The following is a 22,743-nucleotide window of genomic DNA, read 5'->3' as shown; positions in this document are numbered from 1 at the left end:
ACACTCGCCCGCTATCTATACTGTGTATACTCCTCTCTCGAGTGGTATAATTAGAGGGAAAATCGCTATCGTAATAATGCACGCTTATATGCGCTCGTATTTTTAGAAAAATTGAAATTGCCTGAAAAATGTACTACTGGTGTATAAAACTGTTAATCGCGCGGTTAATTAGTTCCGAAAACAGACGTTATCGCAGGCTTCCAGTCCCTATACCGATAAATCAAACGATCCCCGGTAGACTTGCTTCATAAATATGAACATCGAGAGCGTTTGTGCTATAGGGGGATCCGCGAGTCTTAATCCACTGGCAGCGCCATTAATTACGCGATCTCAATCGCGGAACTGCGAGAGCGTCTATAAATCAAAGATGCGGATAGGTAAAAAGAGTCATGGTAAAGATCGTTTATGCGCTCGACGATTCAATCGCGAAATTCTGTTGGTGTGATGACGTGGGATGCATGTAGTGGTGACCGCGTTTTCATACTTTGCGGTTGGAGATAATACGTGAAGTGAAGTAGAGAGAAAAGATTTTATGAAGTTTGAGGTTTCGAGTCGCGTTTAAATAAAATATTTCGAATTTCGTGCCTAAGTGTATTAAAAAAAATGAAGGTATAGGTTTACGTTCTAGCCTTACAAAATCGCAAAGAATCCGCAGCTCACACCACGCGAGAGCAATATTCCGAGTAACGCATCAGCATACCTCTAAAAACGAAACGCATAATTTTCGTTTAATCACCTGGCCTTGCTCGAAAAAGAAAAGAGCACCAGCTCAAACCTCGTTCGAAAACACTAAAACCTTACTGCCAAACTCGGCTCGACTCGTAAACACGAGTCTCTCGTTATTACTTCAGCCGTCGCGCAGCTTTTGTTTCTTTCTCTGTACGTCTCTCCCGCGCTTTTTCCGCATAAATCAATCGATATTCGCCTCATCCTCGTAAATATCCCCGGACCTGCTGCCGCTGTGGCAACAGGTGAAAGTGAAGCCATAGTTCGATAATCAACCGATGTGTGCGTATAATGTAAACGAAGACTCCTTCCGTGTGTTTAGAAGGGGACGTCGTGTACGCGATGGAATTTCGCGACGTGATTGCGCTTGGAAGCGAGTTGCGTTGATGAGGTTCAGATTCATTCGGTATTTTGCGAGGTATGGCTTTGATTGATTTGTGTGTTTGGATTTTCTTTTGTTTCTGATCGGATTCGACAGCGACGATTTATTTGAAAATAATTATGAAAAACAAATACTGTTATCATTAAAAAAAAGAAAAGCCTCGACCGAGCTCAAACTAGATCACCTCACCATTCTAAGAGGAAACGGCCGCGACAGTATATACAGACGTCAAAAAAAAAACGCAGCGAATGGAGAACAAAGCGGATCACCGGGAGCTGGTCGTGGTTCCTGTTGAAACCGCGATTCCGGCTGCGCCGTGCACGGCTCTCACTTTCACTCGAACGGCGTTTCGCGTTTCAAGGGCTCGAGTCGCCGAGGAAAAGAGAACGCGATTATCGTAGGTACATCGACGTGGAAAAATTCCGTAAAAAAACCCGTAACCAGCTCTTCCCCTTAATAGCATGCCTCAAAAGCTTCTTTACAATTCTCGAAAACAAAAAAGCTCGCGCGAAACTCGTGAAAACTCGGCGAGCTCTGCAAGCACATTACAATAACTCAGCAGACGTACGTATAGACATACATACATACATTCGCAGGCGTCGGTTGGTTCGACCTACGCGCGAATATTATGTACCGCGTCCGCGAAGGTCGGCTTTCTCGAAGGGGCGTCGCCGCGCGCGAGAATCGTAATTTCAGGCCGTCGCTCTTGTCTCCGGAGTGATTTACGATTTCGCACCTCTCGTCGAAGTATCGTAAGCGTCGGACGGACGGAAAAGTGTGTGGAAACGGAATCGACAGGTGCGGGTACCTGTGATGGGCGAGAATCGATTTTATTTTCCTTGATTATGAAAATATTCGCGATTCGATCGAGACGATAATTTTATTAAGTGTGTGGGAAAAAAATATATTGCAAAATAAAATTGTGCAATACGAATTGAAATTCAGCTTCGCACTTATAAGATATATATTGTTCGGTCGGACTTTCACAGCCTTTTAAAGCTGGTAAAATAGCGGCGCTTCTGTTTTTGGAAAAGTCTAATGGTTATACCTCTCTTATATATTCCCTCTATTTCATCACACAATATACTATTTTTTTTTTACAAACTGTATACTTCACCTTGTAGTTAAAAGTGACGTCAAGCGAATTAGGCAAGAATGCCTTGCATGATATACGAGGCTCGAAAATATTAAGACATATCCACGCGTAGGTGTGTTTCGGTAGCTATCAGCCCGTTGGGTTACGTGAAAGCGTCGCAAAAATACGTACATTGGAGATATTGAAGTTATGGTCATCAATCGTGTCGGAGTAACGAAAAACGAGATCACGTACAAAGCTGCCGTTAGAATCGTAGCGATGCGCGACTTCCGGAGCACGTCGTATACCCGTGACGACGGAAGCCCCGGCTCGAGGGATATGCACATTTTATGCGTGAGTAAATTCATTTCATCGGTAAAAGATAAGACAAAGTCGGCGGTTCAATACAGACATTTTCAAACTAGTCTAAAGTTATACATCTTTTCCACTCGATAATGAAATGTTCTCCAATAATACACTCTCAATGTAACCAACTACCTCGCACAGTACACCAGCATCCGTGACACCGTTCTGTCAGCCAACGATCGCGCAACAAAAAAAAAAACCGTCAACTTATCTTTAAAAAAAACAGTTAAACACAGTAATAGAGAAAAACCAGAGCAGAGCCGACGACAATAGCGGCGATGCACCTCTATGCAGCGGTAATAATTGTCGCCGACTCGTTCCCCGCCTTGTGCCACGCGCGAGGCGTCGCAGATAAGAATCGGCGATTTCGCTTCCGCTATTTATAATGCAGCTATATGCAGCTCGCGCGAACTTGACCTCGCAAAGATTTTCCGCTTTCACGCGAATATACGCGAGGCGTGGGTGCGTCTAGTGAATAGAAATTTTCCGAAATTATCCGCGGTTCAGCTTCAGATTTTGGATAGGTTCGCTTTTGAGCTATATGGATGACGAACGTTCTACTCGTTCTTGTTCGTCCACGATTATATCTATCAAGATAAAGCACACAGCGATTATATAGATACTATGGACATTAACGAAGAGTCGGCGTTTATTGCAAAAATCGTATCCTATAGATAAGATAATGACAAAATAGCTTACCGTGTCACGATGACTTCACGCGTCTTGATCGATGATAGAATATCGTACCGAAAAAAGGGCTACTTGTGTGATGAGCGGTTCGCGAATTTTTCAGGCTATTATACACTCGCAGCGAAAAAAGCTTCTTTTTCAAGCACGAAGTGCATAAAAGCCCGCCTTTTTCCCGATGCAAGCGAAGGATATTCATACAACAAAATAAAATTCCATCGAGTAACTCGTTCGAGCGAGCGAGCGAGCGAGCGAAGGAGAAATCATCGCCATTACACGCGCCGCGCTTCGTTTCTTCTTCTTCTTCTCTCATTCCTGTACCTATAGCCTATAGCTTGCACTCGAAACACTCCGGTTCTCGGAGCGTATTATTACGCGCTATCGCGCCGCAGGCATCTCTGCTGTGCGCAAGAAAATCCGGATGAGAATATAAGGGGCGAAAGAAAAGCGGGAGATGAGCAGGTTTTCGCTAAGCCGCTTATTCGTGCTTATAAAATAATCGAATGAATTTCTGAAGAAAATTGCAACTTACCCAATTTGCCGGGAATCACGTCGAACTGCGTTGGTGTGTCACTGACGAAAATCGGCCGGTTACAGAGCTCCTGCGGAGAGAACAATATCGTTGAAACCATGAGATTATAAAGATAAATTTAATTGTGCACAAATGCATTTCGAACTCGTCGATGGCCGAAAGACCGAGTCCTTGAATTTTCAATCTCAAGCCGCGAATCTTCTCTCGACCTTTTTTTCCATCTCAACGTGATTACTCTTTACGACCGGATGAAATTACCGGCGGTCACGGTGCGTATCCGCGCGAACGCTTTTTGTCACTATACTTGCCGTCAAGGTCGCTCGCCGTGCTTTGAAGATCGTTGAATTAATTTTTCTTTTGCGATGTGTGCACAAAATGGCTCAACTTACCCGGGGTCGTTTCCACTGGAACTGAAACGGTGGCGTCTGATGATAGAAGACCGATGCTTGGGTCGCAGGAAACTCTGGATCCTCCCATAGCTCGCCTCGTTTCAAGCACGAACGCTTGATCCACTCGTACTCGCTCATCACGTCCTGCAACACGTCAACGGTTGGTTTACTTTGCGTTATCAGTTTCATCGATTTTTGAAGGATGTATTAGTAATGGAAAAACGTCGAACGCCGAAGTGCAAAGATGACGCTTCGAAAAGTGACACAACGCGTTCATTGAACCTCTGGTAAAATGATAGCTCTTAGCGGGTATATAAGTCAGTCTGGAATTGGCTCTCAGCAAGTGACGGCAGGCTTATAAAGGAATAAATCGAAACTATAAGACAGTTGTCTTTTGAGTGGAAATACATTCAGGATTCTGCATATTGAAAAGGTAAGTGATTTTTCTTCAAAGAGAACTATTGTTTTTTATAATGAGTCATAGTATGTTCAAGTTTTAATGTACTAATACGTGTAATATATAGCATGGCAGCAGCTATTAATGCTGAAGTCAGAGGTGCATTGAGCATTTTAGCTAAACTTCAACGTCTGTTACCTATTGCAACAGATGATTCAGGGGTACAATGGTTTGATGCAAACCAAGTTTGCAAATTATTGGGTTATTCAAAATATACACCCTTATCATCTCTCAACTTAATAAAAAAAGAAAATGGCAGCTGTGTAAAAACAATAACATCTGGGAATGCGCTTACTAAAGTGATCAATAAGGAAGGCATCATGCTGGTTATCATGACCACAACAAATATTCGGGTCAAAGATGAGGAAACAAATAAATTTTGGCTATTAAGAAGCTTCCTTACAGAGACCATTCAATCTCAGACCGATATTCTTTTCTTTGGAGGGCAGGCAAAACCACCAGTGCCTCAGATAGAAAAGAGGCCAGCTCAGTTACCACATGCAACGCTAAATATTATAAAATTTAAAGAAATTTTAAATAAATTTGATCTAAAATTTGATGAATCTGATCAAAAGTTTAAGGCATATGATGAAAAGTTTGATGATATTGATAAACAGCTTAAAGATTTACAAAAAAAAAAAATCAGAATATACCTGTTTATTAAATGAATAAAATTATATGAGTGTAACAGCTACCTCAAATGTACTTCAATTTAAAAGAATTTTAATATGCTAATAAAAATTGGTTATGGTATTTAATCGCATTTGAATATTATTATTAACATCATCATATCGAATCCAACGATAACGCTCCTCTCCAAACTTTTTCCATAGTTATCGCCATGCACCTGATGGTAAAACTCACGTACATGACAATAAAATCTGAAAATAATTTACACGTTTTACCAGTACCTTATCAAGTAAACGAGAGAAACTCTATGAAACCATCAGAAGCCAAACATGAAACTAGATCCAAAAGTAGATGACATATTGAAAATAGCCAAAGAGTCGATGATAAAGTCATCAGATGTAATATTATACAAAATGAAGGATGTGGCTGCAAAAATGAGTCAAAGAAGCTGAATTAGTAATAATCAGCTTATATAAGCTAATAAATTTTCATATATGAATCATACATGAATCACTACTTTGTGAATAATGACCATATGGCTAAAAAAAAACATTTTCGGATTTTTGGACTCGTCGCTCGAATAACGTCACACCAGATATGCAGTTCGGGAATCCCCCAATCTCAAGTGGGGAGAGAAACGCATACAAAACGCAAGACTCGAGCAGTCGCGACTCGCAGTCTCTCAGTGCAAACTCAGCAGAATGGAGCCAGCCAGAAATATCTTGCACGTGACGGACCTATCCGTTGATCACTGGTATAAGGTAAAGGATATTGGCAAATATTTGGATTATCAGAAAGGTAGCATCGATAATGCAATTCAGGCATTAGTAAAAAACATATACCCAAAAACTGTGAAGACGTTTAGTGAATTGGTTTTTTTATCAGACGATCAAAAGAGACGTCACAGAATTCAAGCTTGTGAATTGATGATCAACGAGAAAGGCATATTCCTGTGGTTCATGAGTTCTCGCATGCCTAGGGCCAAGCCCTTCAAAAAGTGGCTCTGCGAGAACGCCGGAATTTACGGCAAGACACCCGCTATTGCAAACTATTGGACGGACGAGCTCATCCAAAAAGATATAGAGGAAGAAAACAAGCATTTTCACACTGGTTTCGTGTACATAGCAACGAGCGAAGATTACGAGAGAAAAGAATACTACATAATTCGTCGAAGTCAGCAATATGACTTGAGATTGAATGAAATGAACTCGGTCATGCTCGAGAACAGCATGAAACTGAAGCCGAAATTGATTTGGAAAAGTTCCACGTACGAAGTGCACAAGTCAAAATTAGAAGAGATGTTCGAAGAGAACAGACGCGAAGGCTTCTTCAAATTGAACGAAGAAAAATTACATAAAGCCAGAGTGTTCATGGCGCAGACGGGTGCCAGATTCTACAGCATGGACGATCTTCAAAACGAAGCAAACAGAGTACTGGGAGAGGCAGGAGCCGCGCAGATACCAGACGAAGCGGATGGCGGCAGAGCTCCAGATCCGATACCTGCAATAGCAGACGAAGCTCCGGTAGAGCCGAATCTGCCGGAAGAAGGAGTCGCCGATTTTCACGAAGAGGCCAATCTGCCGGAAGGAGAGCTCGCCGAATCTCGCGCAGAAGATTCATAAGTATATTGAGTGATCGTAGTAGTGCGATTATTATAAATTAACGAATCGATGCTTTAAGAATTGTAAATCTTTTTTTTACAAACAGCTATCAATAATAAATGAATCATAAGGTATCGAATGAACTTTATTATAACCCCATTACGATATCACATATATCCAAGTACAAAGACCGTCTTTGAGCACTAAGAGCGTGAGTGATTGCAGGCAAACGCGCAGTGTGAAGTTGAACAGACGAAAAGTCAATTTCGAATACACGCATATTTATAAGTTTAATGCACTTATAAGCCAGATAAAGCGTCGAGCGGGAGATGTCGGAGCGCTCTCCGCGAAATTCGTGTTCACCCTCGACAGCAGCTTTCCCTTGGATTATTCCGCGCGACTCTTGAGACAAGTCTTTCGTATATACGCTGTATAGCCTCGAGTGCAGAAGCGTGCCGGTGCAGCTGTCGCGCGTGTAAAACTGCATCACACACGCGTGTGTCTCGGGTATAAGTGCGTTGGTCGCGGATGCTGAGCTTGCGACGACCGCGTATAATCGTGTCATGTTTCTGGATGTCGCTTCGAAAAAAAATTCGCACAAGTGTTATCTATGTGAGCTTATATTTTCTATCGATTGATATCTAATACGCGTCTTCTACATGTCGACTATTCACTAATAATAAAACGTTTCAACATCGATTCAAAACTCGCGTACGAAACGGCAAGCTCGCTTTACAGTCATTGGGAATTCTACACAGCGTTTATTTTTAACCCCGCGAGTTTATCCCCGCGCACACAATGAAAATAAAGAAATCTCCGCAAGAGAGCGAAAATTGAACGACGAGATGATCGTATAGCGAGGCGCATTCAACGGAGAACTGCATCAGCGAAGTACGTCAGAGATCGCGGGGAACGAACCAGCTGAGAGAGTCTCGGTTGCTGCACCGGTCGGACTAGTTTTATGCGCACACACACACACACACGGCCTTGGCGCTCGATGCCGTGTGGCCAGGACCTTCTCGGGTTAAAAATTCGCGGAGGCTTTCTATTGTTAGATTTCTGTACCTATATAGCGAATGACGTTTTGAAAATTTAAAAACATTCGGTAAAGTATAATTCCTGGCTGGACCGCAAGCCTATGCTCACCGAGAAAAAATAATCACGTCTATCGCTCAGTTGGTGCGTACGTACATAAATGACGAAAGCGAGGATCGAGCCCCCCGCACAACGGTACACACGTTTTATAAACACCGGACACCGTCTCGAGAGCAGGTGCTGCGCCGCGGCTCTTGTCTCTTCGGCTGACCTCGTGGATACGCGATGCTGATGAGGACGCGAATGGGGGCCGAGGTCGAGCGTATCCAGTTTTAAAGGCGGCTTGCCGCTGAAATCGAAAGTGATTTTTTCGGCTCTCGATTCTTCTCGAGATGCCTGTTGATTTTATAATAACTACAGGTTCCTTTTTTGCTTATTTTTTTTATCAAGCTCGAGTAATTTTATTTTAATTGATAAATTATTTTAATAAAAATTACGCCTAAATATTCGCAATTTAACGTGTTCAAAACCATTCCATGCATAGAGCCACCATCGGAGATAAAAAGTCTCCCAGACTCGATCTGCGAACGTCGGTTGACACTTTTCGCGCAGCAGCTGTAAATGCGTGAGAATAACAATCGAAAGTTTGTTTTGCAACGCGCTCGCGTCAGTGTAATGTCTTTTTCGCCGAGCTATGGGAATTTCGTGGGAGAGAGGAACAAAGTCGTTGGCTGTCATTATCAGCGAGGGAATACTGCATAAGTGCGTTGTCGGGTAGACACAGTGTTTAGCGGTGAAAAAAGGCTTCCCGTGACTTTGACCACGTCGTACGAGGGGTGAGTATAATGATTTTTCACGAAAAGGGCAAATTGAAGCCACTCGGACTCGACAATGTCGTTAGCTTAGAGAACAAAATTAGAGTATACCTATTCCGAGACACTAATGAGTTTCGAGAAGAGCTGCACAGTAGCGAAATCAGACCCAGAAACTCACAGTGGCATGCATCTGCACTGCCTATATGTGCGCTCGCTTTTTCAATTGAATTAAAGAATAATAAAAGCCGGAGAAGCTCCGGTGCGCTTAACGCGCTACTTACGCGGGCCGGACCTCGGAAATACTGACGGATAGGATCCTGTATCTACGCGGACGAGGGAATTATTCGAATAAGCCGCTCCGCTGAATATCCGGATAAAAGCGAGGAGAGCGACGTTTCCCTGGATTTCGTTAGATTCGTTCGGTTGCATCGAGGCTTTTTTCAACGAGAGGAGAAAGGGTTGTATGGTTAATCGATTGAATACTATGCATAGTGAAGCTATTGACCTGAAATGCTATGATAATTTATAAGTTTTGTAGGCTGCAATTTTATTATTTATGGATGCTTGACTTGATTCAAAAATCAAAGACACGAACATACAGCAACAAGAATCCGATGAAAATTCAAAAAGTCTTTATACAATCGCGCATATTCGCATACGAAGAAAGCATCGCATCCCGAGAGCGAGAAAAAAGGGAAAACAGATCTCTGCCTTGAATTTCACTGAATAAAACGCCTCGCTCTCTCGCGCGCTTTATGCATCTCGAGTTTCGGGAACAGCTCTCCTATAGTCCCTGTCCCCCTATGAATAATTCGCGGGCGTATCGCGTTCTACGTATATAGCTGCAACACATACACACGTTCCACTCGTTAGAGACACTTTCTCCGCAGGAGTCCGAAGACGTATCTGCAGTGTATAATCGCTCCATCGCATCCTTCCTCTATAAGCGCGCGCTTTGGTTTCAAACTTTTTCGATTTTTCTAAAACAACGACGTAACTCTCCTCGTCGATCGATATCAAACGGTTACGCACGGGATGAGGCTTCGAAAAAAACAAAACGACAATTATACAGCTCGACGAAAGCAGCTATACACAATGGCATCGAATCGCCGCACTCCAGTAAACAGCTTTTCCATCATCGCGACGTAATCGCTTGTGTTTACACGCACAATAGTCAACCCACTGACACGGGGAACAATGTGACTTTTCAGAACACTCCCCCCGCGCGCGGCGAGGAATATAGCCCAATTACAGCGTCGGTACTCGACTATATCGTCAACTCTACGGCACACAATAACTCACCGTATATAATACATAACACGCAATGTCGCTCGGAATTTTTCATTTCCTCGCTCGTAAGCTCGTTGCACAAGTTCGCTGCAGTTTTTTTGAAGCGACGGGAATTTTCATGGCGCGGATGCGCGAAGATTATATTCGATGTACTTTCCTGGCATAACTCGTTCGTAACAAGCATACGTCTGTTCTGTATATGCAGGCCGTTAATTCCAGCATACAGTCGCGATAAAAGTTCTCCACTTACAAAATTCTCCCGTCGGAATTTCTCCGACTAATTCTCGGCTCTCTTCATTTTTACAGCGTGTAACTCTCGTTTCGTCTATCTCTCTTCACTCCTATCCAGCGGTGTATGGTCGTTCTCTAATTTAAAAACTGCAACTTTCCATTCTCGAATGCAGCTAGTCCGAAGAAAGCGCGAGTTGTAACGATAATTTTTTCTTCCACGTGCACAACGGAAAAAATTACGCAAGTCGCGATTCGTCCAATTTTATCCTTCACGTATGTAACACTCGCATAGACAAAGGAAACGTCTTCCCGCCTTAATTTTGTAATAATGATTCAGGCTCCGACGCGACGATTTCATCAAACGACTCTCTCGCTCGCTCCCATACGCATTGCATTGTCTATACTTATCGTAACGAGCTTCTCCCGTCGTCGCTTTGACTACCGATTCGAAGCTCCCAAGTGCCATTTCTTCAGGGGAGTTTCCAGAAGACAGCGAAAGTGCAGCGAGTGTCCCTTTTTCTACTTTCTTCGTGCGAGTAATTCGATGGTAATTGCGTTAATTGTTTTACTCGGAAACGTGGCGGTCGGCAAACTGTTACGCTCTCCGAGTAGTGCATTAGCTTTAAACCTTTATAGTTCGAATTACCCGCATTTTTTGTCGGCTCGTCAGAAACTCGCGCGATGATCGGCCCGTCGATCTCGCGCGAAAATTGCACCCGCCGTAATAAGACTCAAGCGCGAAATAGGCGGCAAGAAACGTTTTACCGTTTAAACCCGGCGCGAGCTTTCGTACATACCGATATCTCGACTCTCCCGGAAACACCTTTCGGTCCGTCTAATCAAGCGCGCGCTTCTTCTCTCTCGGGCATATGCTGTGTAATGCACAGCAGTTCGAGAAGCTGCAACTAGCGATAAGTGCTGCTCGGAAAATCGAACGTCGGCGTGTCTTCTTTTTGATTTTCCCGGGGTTTACTACTTCGCTGGAAATCGCCGCGTGAAAGGTATACGAGCGCTGCTTCTTGCGCCGGTATATACTCGGGAATGCATAAGTAAGAGGTACGTATTTTGGAAAGTACAGCGCTATGGGCGACTACTCTGAAAACGAAATTGGAGAGAGAAGAGCTTTAGCCGGAAAGATGCTTATCGTCACTGAATTAAACGCTCGCGCATTAAGAAAACTGATTCTAGGGAACTATCGCTTGGAAAGTTTCCGAAAATACATTGTAACGGTCACTTATGGGTCGGGGGAAGTTTTAAATTTCGCGCTGCGACACGGGCGACATTTTATAGGGTAGATTTGGCAAGCGTCGATTTGTATGTGTGTGTGTGTGCGGGAGAGAATACGAAGCGCCGGATCGCCGGGCAAAGCAGAACGCTGCGAGAGGTCCAAGCGATCGGTTGGACTCTGCAAATTTATAATACAGTCGACTCGAGAGAAATTGCAGAAACCCGAGAAGGGGTAAGCCGAGTGAATACCGTGATAAGAATTTAAAAGTAGATTTAATTCTAATTGGTTCCGATTAGTTTTTGTATCAAATCAAAAGTTCGCTGCTCTGAGGAGGCGATCAGGGAGTCGTAGCCCTGGAAAGGACATCGTCAACGTGGCCGTCGAGACGTGGCTCCGATTTCGACGTACCCGCAATACAGATCCTAAAGCCATCCAACGCGCCAACGCCACTACTCCGAGCGCAGAGCATCAGTGATCGACGCATTGTAAGCGAACGAATTTGAATCGAAGTTATAGATATCGAGCCGGCCATTCAAATAGTAGCGGAGACAAGCTTGTCTTTTAGAGCAAAGCCACATTTAATTTGTTGACGACGATAGCGCGCTGCGCAAGTCAAAGCATGTATGTGAGTGTGTGTGATTTGATAAATGTGCATGCGCGCATATAATTTCTTTTTAAGATTAGTTCGACGAACGACGGTATCCCAGTTGTGCCTCGCAGAATTTTGTACTCAAAATAACAACGTACCTTATTTTATTTGAAATATACATATATCTATTCTCCCCATACATCCATTTTTTACAACATTATCAAGAATAAAATAAATCTTCCGTAAGCGTAAAGCTGCAACGAGCGTCATCACCTCTTGAAGCGATTTCAGGAAACGAGTCGAGAGAGATAAAGGCAACACTGCATTGCGCTGCCGGATAAGATCTCACGGTGCGCAGTGCACATACGCCCTTACGGTCCCGGACTCGAGTTACGCCGTGCACGTATTTTTCCCGCGAGATTACACAGCCGAGTCGGAAGCCGGAAGTCAACCCTAACAACTGGTGCTGATCAATCTCCGCGAGAGATTTGTCGTTGATGATTCGAGTTTCGTCTCTGATGCGCGACTCGGTGTGGCTTTGAGTGAGGACTTAGAAAGTTGGCTCTGGGAAGATGAGAGAATGATCGACGTTGATCCTTTGGCTTTTTTCTCTTAAGGTCGGGCTAATAGAATAAAAATGTGCGAAATTTCATAGTTACCACATTCTTTGCGAAGACTTATACGCAACAATAACTTTTCGCACAGCACATTGCATTGCAGGCTTCTCGTCGCCCGGTTGCGCTTAAAAAAATGCATCGCCGCAAGCCAGCGTGCGAAAAAATAACAGAATCTGCATAAATCTCAAGCAAACCGTTCAGCCTCTGTCGTAAGCGAGCTGTTTACTTTCTGGAGTTTCATTTTCCTGCCAGTCAGGCATTAGCATATCTCTCCCTCTCGAATATACTAAACGTAATCCTATATGCGATAATCCTCTCAACCAAAAAAAAAAAATCCAAACTCATCCTCCTAATATCCCATCGGGAAGAAGTCTCGGTACTGCAATCTCTCAACCCCGATCTCCCCTCCATATTACATGTATACCCGCCTCGTGTACACTTATACAGAGGAGCCGTCGGTATAAGCCGCGGAGCGCAAAAAGCCTCGCGAGTGTTCGCGATATGGCCTTGAACCGCGCGTGTGTACGCGCCGCCGCCGCGGAATGATCTTGATCCCGTGTGTGTGTGGAGCTGCACTCATGAGATTTTATTATAGTACGCAGACTTTTGCGCACTTAAATCGTTTCGATTAAAAATTAAACGTCGCCTTGTTGATCTTTCTCTAAGTGCGCGAAAGTCGAGGGCAATTAAGGCATTCGATCTGCATGACCGAATGTCGAGTGTGTAAGGAGCTCTCATCAAGGATGAAAGTTTAATACTCGTGATTAAAATCGCGTTTTTCCGATATATAACTATATAACGACCTGTTTCTCGCTGTCGACTGTGTGCGTGTCTATATAATCATCGGATAAAAGCCATCAATCCGCAAGTTCGGATTCCGCATTCCTCGTCGCCCGAACACGGCAAAACTCCGTCATCCCGTATATAGTACAGAGAGCGAAGCGTATCATCGAGTCCCTACACACAGCTTACATACAGCAGCCATAAGCTTCCCTTCCTCGATGCATATAATCCCCAGCGTATCTCCCTCTCTCCTCCCTCGTTAGAAGAGCAGAGCTCTCGCGGCAAGTGCATCGGCCTGGTGCAGTGCTCGCGGCTCCGCACAAAGCGAAGAAGAAGAAGAAGAAGCGGAGGCTGGCGCGCAGTAATGGAGAGAAAACGAGAAAGATAGATAGAGAGAGAGAGAGAGAGAAAGAGAGAGAGAGAAGCCGGAGGATCTTGAACTCGTTCGCCTAGGCCTCTGCACTGCCGCGACTAATTTCACCCTCCAGCTTCTTCTTCTTCTGTTGCTGCTGTTGCTTCTTCGAGTTCTTTCCTCTTTTTGCGAGGCTGCGCAGTAAGATATCTCCGGAATTTCTCGCTCTCTTCACGGCGTTATGATTTTTTCGGACGCTGTGCTTTCGCCGAGTATAATCGACGATCACTTTCATTTCAGCCCCCTCGACGCATCGCTACTGTGGCGGACGTTCACGCACACGCGTAAAAATTCCAATTTACTTCCCGGGCAACGGTATACAACTTAATCACCGCCTTAAGATAATTTGAGAAAATAATTATCTCATCCAACGTACGCAGCAGCGGAGAGAGAGAGAGAGAGAGAGAGAGAGAGAGAGAGAGAGAGAGAGAGAGAGAGAGAGAGAGAGAGAGAGAAAAGAAACCCGCCTCGTTATGGTCCCCCAGAAACGGTAGACGCTCGCAGTCTCCATTACGTCGCCTCGAGCCGTTGTGACTTGTGTTTGTGCGCGCGGCGCATGTGCACATCCTGACTGTTGGTAAAGGAGCACTTTTAGGGCAGATCCCCTTTTTTAATAAAAAGATAATCACTCAATTTTATAATATTTATTTCATTATAACACGCACGAGACATGTGCTTTCGTCAAGCGTCTACACGAGTAGCTCGAAGGCGACTAACTCTTACATAGAGCAGCGAAGAGATGACCCCTCTCATTCTCTTTCTCTCTCATACAAACAAAACTTACTTTCGGTGTGCCTACGAATGTACATAGGCGTGTATACATTCATATACGCAACCCATACATAAACTAGAGGCTGAATGCTTTTACATCAACATACGCCCCCTCAATCAGCCGTTGATTAATCTAATAGAAAATATGTTTTTGCAAAAAGGTTTCATAATCAGTTTGCAATAAAGGCTTAGTCAAAAAATCAGCCATATTAGACTTACTTTGTATATATTTTAAATAAAATTTTTCTTTATTTACCCAATCTCTAATAAATTGAAGCTTTATGTCAATGTGTTTCGTCTTTATGTTTTCGATATTATTTTTACTAAAATATATTGCAGACTGATTATCACAATATTGAGTAGGTTTTTTAGTATACTCATTATAAATATTTAAACCTTTAAGTATATTTGAAAACCAAACTAGTTCTTTCACACTTTCTACCAACGCTATAAATTCGGATTCCATTGAGCTTAATGCAATACATTTTTGTTTGATAGATTTCCACATGAAAGGAATATTATCGAAAAATAATATATATCCACTCGTTGAATGTCTTTGCATAAGGTTACTTCCCCAATTCGCATCCGAAAAAGAAATTAAACCTGTATCTTTGATGTCTGATAAATTTATCTTATAATTTTCAGTGTTAAAAACGTAATTTACGATATCTACTACAATTTTCCAATGTTGATAATTGTACGCAGTACAGAACTGTGACATCAAATTAACTGAAAAACATATGTCGGGCCTACTTCTATCCGCTAAAAATGATAGACATCCTATTAGTGTTCTATAAGGAAATTTTATCATTAAATCATTTTCAATTATTTCTTTTTCTTCTCTCGGTGGGATGATACCAATTTTTAACGGTAGTTTAACATGGTTTCTCGGTAATTCTATTAATTTGTTCATCAGTTTTTTAATATACGTATTTTGGTGCAAATAATATTTATCTTTAATTTTTTCAAAATTTACGCCCAATACATATTTAAGTTCACCTAACTCTGTAACGTTGATTTTCGATTTTATTTTTGTAACTATTTTACATTTTAATTCATCATTTTTAACAAATATAATAATATCATCAACATACAGTAAAAGAAATGCTTTATTTTCTAAATTATATACGCAATTACACCACTGTAATTTATTAAAACCCAATGATTTTAAGATATTATCGAATTCTTGATTCCACTCTCTTCCGCTTTGATGTAAGCCATAAATTGCTTTATTTAATAAACAAACTTTATTTTCTTTCCCTGCTACTTCAAAACCTTTAGGTTGTCGCATATAATTTCGTTCTTTTAGGTTTCCATACAAGTACGCTGATTTTACATCTAATTGTACATGCCGCCATGATAACTTTGATACAAACACTATAAAGAAAAATCTAATCAATGAGAAATTTACAACAGGTGAAAATATTTCCGTATAGTCAATTCCGTTTATCTGACTGTAGCCTTTAGCTACTAACCTTGCTTTATATTTTTTAATATTATTTTGATCGTCCTTTTTTAACGTGAATACCCACCTATTACCAATTACCTTGTGATTTGGCGGTAAATCCACAAGAGTCCATACTTGTCTAGACTTCATAGTTTCTATCTCTTCACACATGGCTTCATTCCACTTTTCTTTTTCCGGCGATAGCTGACTTTCTTCGAAGTTTTTCGGGGCCTCGACAGAATAAACTTCATCTAATTGAATTTCATCCATCAGACCCAAAATATAACTATTTTCACCGTCTTCATTCTCGTTTAATACATTTTCGTTTTTGTTTATATTATCTCCTTTATCGTTACTCGATCTTGTTGCCTCAAAACAAAAATAATCCGGGTTAATTTCAAGTTTATTTAATTCACAATACTTTCGAACATCATTAATTGATCGTAATCTAGTATTATCATTTGGAGGGTAATAATATACATCAATTCTATTTCCTATTTTTCTTGCGTTTTCAGTTCTTTTCCATCCTGACATATCGATATCTCTTAAAACTTCATTTTGCATGTCTTGATTTGTTACATTTTCTTCATTTTTCGTACCTATAGTAACTTGATCGTTTAGAAATATATCATCATTATCGAGATTAATCATAACATTAGATTGTTTATTTAACATCTCTTCTCCAAATAGTGTTTTTACTCCATTTTTACTCTCCTCAATTTTTACATGTATTGTTTCTATAATCTTTCTTGACTTTGGTAGCCATACTCTATAACCCTTTGTTTTTATTGCGTATCCGACGAGTATACCCAAATCTGCTTTAGCCTGTAATTTATTTCTTTTTGAACTTGGAATGTAAACATATGCGAGCGACCCGAAGATTCTTAGGTGTTGTATTGACGGTTTGTATCCCGACCATTTCTCGTCTGGCGTACAGTCTTTCAATAGCTTATGCGGGCACTTATTTTTGACATGTGCAAAAGTATGCAATGCTTCAGCCCAAAATTTCGGCTGCAATCCACTATCTTCTAACATTGCTCTAACACCTTCCATTGCTGTGCGATTGAAGCGTTCGGCGACGCCATTTTGTTCAGGTGTGTATGTCGAAGTTCTTTCTACCCTTACTCCTTTTTTAATTAAAAAGTCATTGAATTCTTTATTACAAAACTCTAAGCCATTATCTGTACGAACGATTTTTATCTTGTTGTCTTGTTGTCTTTCGATTTCACTCATAAATTCTTTAAAATATTTAAAAACTTCTGATTTTCTTTGCATCGTGTATACGAAAACTTTTCGCGAATAATCATCTATGATTGACAAAAAATATCGGCTTCCGCCAACTGACGTGACCGGAGATGGTCCCCACACGTCCATATAAATTCTTTCTAATATATTTTTAGACATGATTCTAAACGTTTGCTTGAAAGACGAGCGAGTAGATTTACTAACCTGGCACACATCACACGTATCCATTGTTCCGTTTATTCTCTCGATGCCTCGTACCATTTCTTTGCTCTTCATTTGACCGATACTATTTACGTTTACGTGACACAGTCTTCTATGTGCTTTTTCAATGTCGATACTTGCTTTTGAATATGTTTGAGTGCTATATACCTCGTTCATTCTTTTCTCGTGATATCCATTTAATACATAAAGTTTTCCTTTCCTGTATACAGTAAAGTAATATTCTCTTTTTTCGGTATAAACTATCATTTTATTATTATTCCAATCTATGTGAAAACCTGCAATGTCCATGCATGCTCCACTTATTAAGTTTCTTCTCATATTAGGAGCATATAGTACATCTTTCAATTTTATTTCGACAAATTTCTCATTATCTTTTACGTAAAATACAACATCACCTTTACCGATTACTTGTGATTTCGCATTCTTGTCTCCTATTAAAATATCTGTAGGTGGTAATTCTTTAAAGTTTTTAAACCATTCTTTTTCTTTGCAAAAATGTGATGTTGATGCGCTATCTATTAACCATTCATCAAACTCGTTCTCTGTTGCATTCGTGACTTGTGCTTCATGATTGTCATACTCGAAAAAATCAGATTCATTTTCTATATAAAAAGCTTTTGTATTACTTTGCGAATTTTCTCTTGTGGAATACTCATTTTTACGTTTTAAAGTATAGCAGTCTTTTTTTATATGACCGGGCTTTTTGCAATATCTACATATTACATTCACTTTATTATCTTTAGACTGTTGAGCATTATTTTGCATGTTAAAGTTTCTGTTATCTTGTTTATTATATTTTATATTTTTATTACCACCCGTTTGGTATGCATTTATTACGCTATCTAGTCCATCATCTTTTTTCTTTTGCTTGATTCTACCTTCTTCGGTAATTAACTGTTTTTCCAAATCAACAAATTTAAATTTATTATCATCCAATCTATATAATGATTGTACGAGATTATCATACTCAGCTGGTAACTTTCTTATTAATTGAAAACACATCAGAATATCGGGAATTTCAAATCCAGCGTCTTTTATTTGTAATTTTTTTTCGCTTACTTTTTTGCAATATATTCCTATTGTTTCTTCATCCGAATTAAATCTCATGTCATAAAATTCATCGACAAGGCCTGCGAGTCGTGCTCGTGATTGCGGCTCAAAGTTATCTTTTAAAATCTGCCATGCTTCCTTACCATCTAGCGTGTTTGCGATCAGCGTCTGGAATTGTCTCTCAATTCCTAGGTATATAGTTGTGAATGCTCGTTCCTTTCTCCTCTGGAAATCAACTTTTTGTATACGTGGTGTACCTTCTGCTGGTTCTTCTACTTCATTTGTAATGAATTCCCATGATCCTCGATCAATCAATGCAACTTTCATATCCAGCTTCCAACTATTATAATTATTCGAATTTAACTTTGGGAAGTTTATAATTTGTGACGAACGTTCTTCCATTATGGTATCCTTTCAAGGCTAATTAGTTTTTAATTTATCACACAGAGCAAAGTATTTTTTTTCTTCTGATTTGTCAACTTTACTTCTTGACTTCTACGTGCTCTGGGCCCATAACCATTTGTTGGTAAAGGAGCACTTTTAGGGCAGATCCCCTTTTTTAATAAAAAGATAATCACTCAATTTTATAATATTTATTTCATTATAACACGCACGAGACATGTGCTTTCGTCAAGCGTCTACACGAGTAGCTCGAAGGCGACTAACTCTTACATAGAGCAGCGAAGAGATGACCCCTCTCATTCTCTTTCTCTCTCATACAAACAAAACTTACTTTCGGTGTGCCTACGAATGTACATAGGCGTGTATACATTCTTATACGCAACCCATACATAAACTAGAGGCTGAATGCTTTTACATCAACACTGACTACTATACAAACGCTACGCTGTACTCGTCATCTCGAGAGTTTATTACGTACGCGCTCTCCTTTGACGCGATGATTAGCGCTGCAGCTCTCCTTTCTTTTTTTCGCGGCTTAATTGAAGACGTGCGTGCGCGACGAGTTCTTTTATAGGGATGCGAGACTCGCACATCGTGATCTCCTGTCTTCCGAGTAGGGGAATGAAAACGGAAGAGGCAAGACTGTTTCGTATGGATTTTAGGATGCGCATAGGTGATGCATATACTTGCAAACTTCTGAACGACGAAAATTTCATATGCGGCAATTCCATTCATCGCACAGCACAACGTCTCGACGGAACCGTAGCACGGAATGTCTCGCCCACGATCACAGCTGATACTGCACACAGATAGAGGGGACGTAATAACGCGTCGCTCGCGCTTTCGTAACGGAACGGGCGCACGCGCGCAGAAATGCGCGACTTTCTAAGCAGTTCTCTGTGTGTGTGTGTGTGTGCAGCGCCGAGTTCATACTGCAATTTTATATCCTCGCGCATTATTCCGTCCGAGTCGTTTTAGGAGCGCAATTTTTGAGAAGGAGGAAGTCGACGACCGTATATAACTCGCGCATTCCGAGTCTCGCAGGAGAATAATGATCGGCGACATACAGGCGACCTGTCGATTACCCAGAATGTATGTACGAGGAAAACCTTCGGACTGGATTCTCAAAATACCTCGGCTGCTCGAGTGGAAATAAGATAGTGCGCGAGGCGGAAAAGGCTCGGAATACCGATCGCCTCATTCGATTTTTCTTTTTGGGATATTTATCTCTCCGTGGCTCTTTCGTTTAATTAGCTCGATCCATTCATGCTGATGTACACTTTTGAGACGGAGGCTGTTGGTAAGAACTTGTGTGACTAACGCAGCCCGACCGGCATCTCAAACGAAATATCGTTCTCCAAACAACGATTCCCCATTCAGCTCACACACCTGCGTGTGCAAGTACACACGCGCGTATGAACCAGGCGTATATAAACATTTTCTGTGTTTCGAGGTCGCTGCGAAGAGAGAGAAAGAGATGAGTCGTCGGCCGGCCGGCTTTCGAACGGAGAATGCCATGGCGGAAGAGGAGACGATGCTTCACCGGATAGAGAGTTGCGCGAGCGCGGGCCTTATGAGCTGACGCTCTTGGCTTTCTATTACCGCAGAGCGTTTAATTGATCGCTGAATGAGGCGCCAGGTAGAGGTGATTCATTTTCGCGTTATGAGATCCGTGATATATGTATTGAAGCATCTGTGAAACGTTTAACTTTTTATTAACGCGTTCACGTATACGTTCCAAGTGCAGGAGATCCGCACGTGCACCGCGCAGGTCGGATCGTCAAGCTATATACGATAAATAAATCCTCCATACCCACATATCCCATAGAGCCGCAGAACCCACACATCATCGCGCGCCTCTAATGCACCTTTAATAGTCTCTTTGCTCTCGCGAGCTCCTCCGTATAACGTATATCGCAACCTATCTCCTCAGCTCATTACTATTCGCATATGTACACACGTATAATATATATACGCCATACGCGCGCCGGTAGGCGTATACACACACGCGTCGGAGGGGACAATGACTCACACGTCGTCGTCTTCTTCTTAGCGAGCTACGCGGCTAATTTTTTCTTCCTCAACGCGGCCGGTTTTATAAGGACAGAGCGACGATGGGAATATAAGCGCCCACGCTAAAGGCCCCCTTTGTTACAGCAGTGAGGCGCCGCAGTGTGCTGCTGCGCTTAGGAAATTATCAATCGGGGGAGGATGTGCTGTTGAGAAACTGACGCGCGGGGGTTATTAGTTTTAATTATTGGAGCGAAAAAGATGGAAAGTTTATATTAGGCGCTTCCTGGTCCTCATCCACACACAGCTTTCGCTAGTACACCCCACGCATACACGAGAGAGCCAATAACGTCGCGAAAAGAGAGCGTTGCATCACAGAGCACGAGAGCTTGTGTGTACTGCGCAACAATGAGAAGAAAATATCGAATGACGTCGTTACGTTGTATTATGTGTACAACCGACGCATCGCCTTCGCTTTCGTTCCCAAAAGAGCGGGTGAATGCAGGAACCGGCATACGCGCACTCGTAAGCTCGAAACCGACGCTGGTAACCCGATAAGCCGAAGCTGCGGGTCGTCGATCCTTCCGCCTGTACAGACCCTGGAGATTCTCGACGAAATTCGAATTTCTTTTCGATCAATAACCGTATAATAATACACAAGACTAAAAAAAAAACGAAAGTTCAAATTAGCAAGCCGCATCGTTACAGTTTCATAATTTTTCCGCTAATACGACCCGTGGGCGTTCTGGAGCGTGAAGGAACGTGCTCCTCCTCGATTTTCGCAACGAAAGCGTAATCGCGCGCTGCAGCAGCTCCGAAAAAATGTTCGCGCGTGAAAGTCGGATTCCAGGCTGCTGCTGCTGCTGCTGCTGCGTTATATCGTTTTGTTCCTATTCGCTCGTGTGCAATAATAACGCAAATGACGTTTTTCGCGAGCGATGACGAGCCAATAATGAATAACAACCGCGTGACGCTGTGAGAATAGAGGCGATACGTAATACAAGTGCATAGGAGGCTCCGGGATAAAACAGCTGTGTGAAATGCATAGCGAAAAACTCACGTTAACCATTCGTGATCCTGCAAAAGCGCCGCCGTGTTTGGTATAGTCCAACCTCGTGTCCTCTTCGTCTGCTCCTTCTCCACTGTTTCTTTGGTCCTCCGATGGACCCTCTTCGATACACTCTTTCCCTCGCACAGCTTTTATTATAACCTCTTTCTTACATTCACCGCACCAACTTCGGAAACTGATCGGCTTCGCGCACGACTTCACTCGCGTTCTGTATCGCACGATCGTTGTAGCGCGTTGTGTGTTTGGATTTTTTTCGTATTGCGATGCGGTAGTTTGTTTATTATTGCGCGGGGGAAAGGCGAGCGAACAACGCGACGACGACGACGAGGGGAAAAGGTTCGCTCTCGCGGGACGCTCGGAGCTGACTGGTGAGCGGCGCGGTGCTGACTTTCGGATCGAGTCTACCTATGCTCCTTCTCTTCGCGCGCTGGGAACAACATTCGCTTGGTTGGTCGGGTTGTGTGGCGGGAGATCACCTGTGCGTGTGTATATATGCGCCGCTGGGCTTTGCTTATACTTATGCGGGAGAGAGAGAGAGAGAGAGAGAGAGAAAGACGGGAGGTTGGTAGCGAGTAGCTATGGGGCTTCTGGTGTTGGATGCGGAGAGAGAGAGAGAGAGAGCTGTTTGTGTGTGTGTGTGTGTGTGTATTGAGGAAGTTTGTTGCTGGGGATACGCTGAGGG

The 22,743-nt window shown here is 42.4% G+C and overlaps 3 protein-coding genes across 3 annotated transcripts in view; 2 read left to right on the top strand and 1 right to left on the bottom strand.

The window, feature by feature from the left end:
• LOC100122333 (calpain-C) overlaps positions 1-22,494 on the bottom strand; it is a 47,823-nt gene extending 25,329 nt beyond the window's left edge. Inside the window, exons 1-3 of the mRNA XM_031931553.2 lie at positions 22,053-22,494; positions 4,158-4,301; positions 3,769-3,838 (exon numbers count right to left, since the gene is read on the bottom strand). Of these exons, the coding sequence (XP_031787413.1) occupies positions 3,769-3,838; positions 4,158-4,301; positions 22,053-22,061 (223 nt within the window). The 5' untranslated portion in view covers positions 22,062-22,494. The remainder of the gene's footprint in view (positions 1-3,768; positions 3,839-4,157; positions 4,302-22,052) is intronic.
• Positions 4,369-5,468, top strand: LOC107980623. The gene is made up of 2 exons (XM_016981535.2): positions 4,369-4,590; positions 4,682-5,468. The coding sequence occupies exon 2, from the start codon at positions 4,683-4,685 to the stop codon at positions 5,280-5,282; it is 600 nt and encodes a 199-aa protein (XP_016837024.1). The 5' UTR covers positions 4,369-4,590; position 4,682; the 3' UTR covers positions 5,283-5,468.
• On the top strand, positions 5,905-6,979 carry LOC103318023. The gene is made up of 2 exons (XM_008219096.4): positions 5,905-6,042; positions 6,130-6,979. Exons 1-2 carry the CDS (start codon positions 5,946-5,948, stop codon positions 6,864-6,866), a joined length of 834 nt encoding a protein of 277 aa, XP_008217318.1. The 5' UTR covers positions 5,905-5,945; the 3' UTR covers positions 6,867-6,979.
• Positions 22,495-22,743: the final 249 nt, after the last annotated feature.

The sequence above is a fragment of the Nasonia vitripennis genome, chromosome 1 (genome assembly GCF_009193385.2).
Source record: "Nasonia vitripennis strain AsymCx chromosome 1, Nvit_psr_1.1, whole genome shotgun sequence".
Lineage (NCBI taxonomy): Eukaryota > Metazoa > Arthropoda > Insecta > Hymenoptera > Pteromalidae > Nasonia > Nasonia vitripennis.
This window is presented reverse-complemented; position numbering and strand designations above follow the sequence as displayed.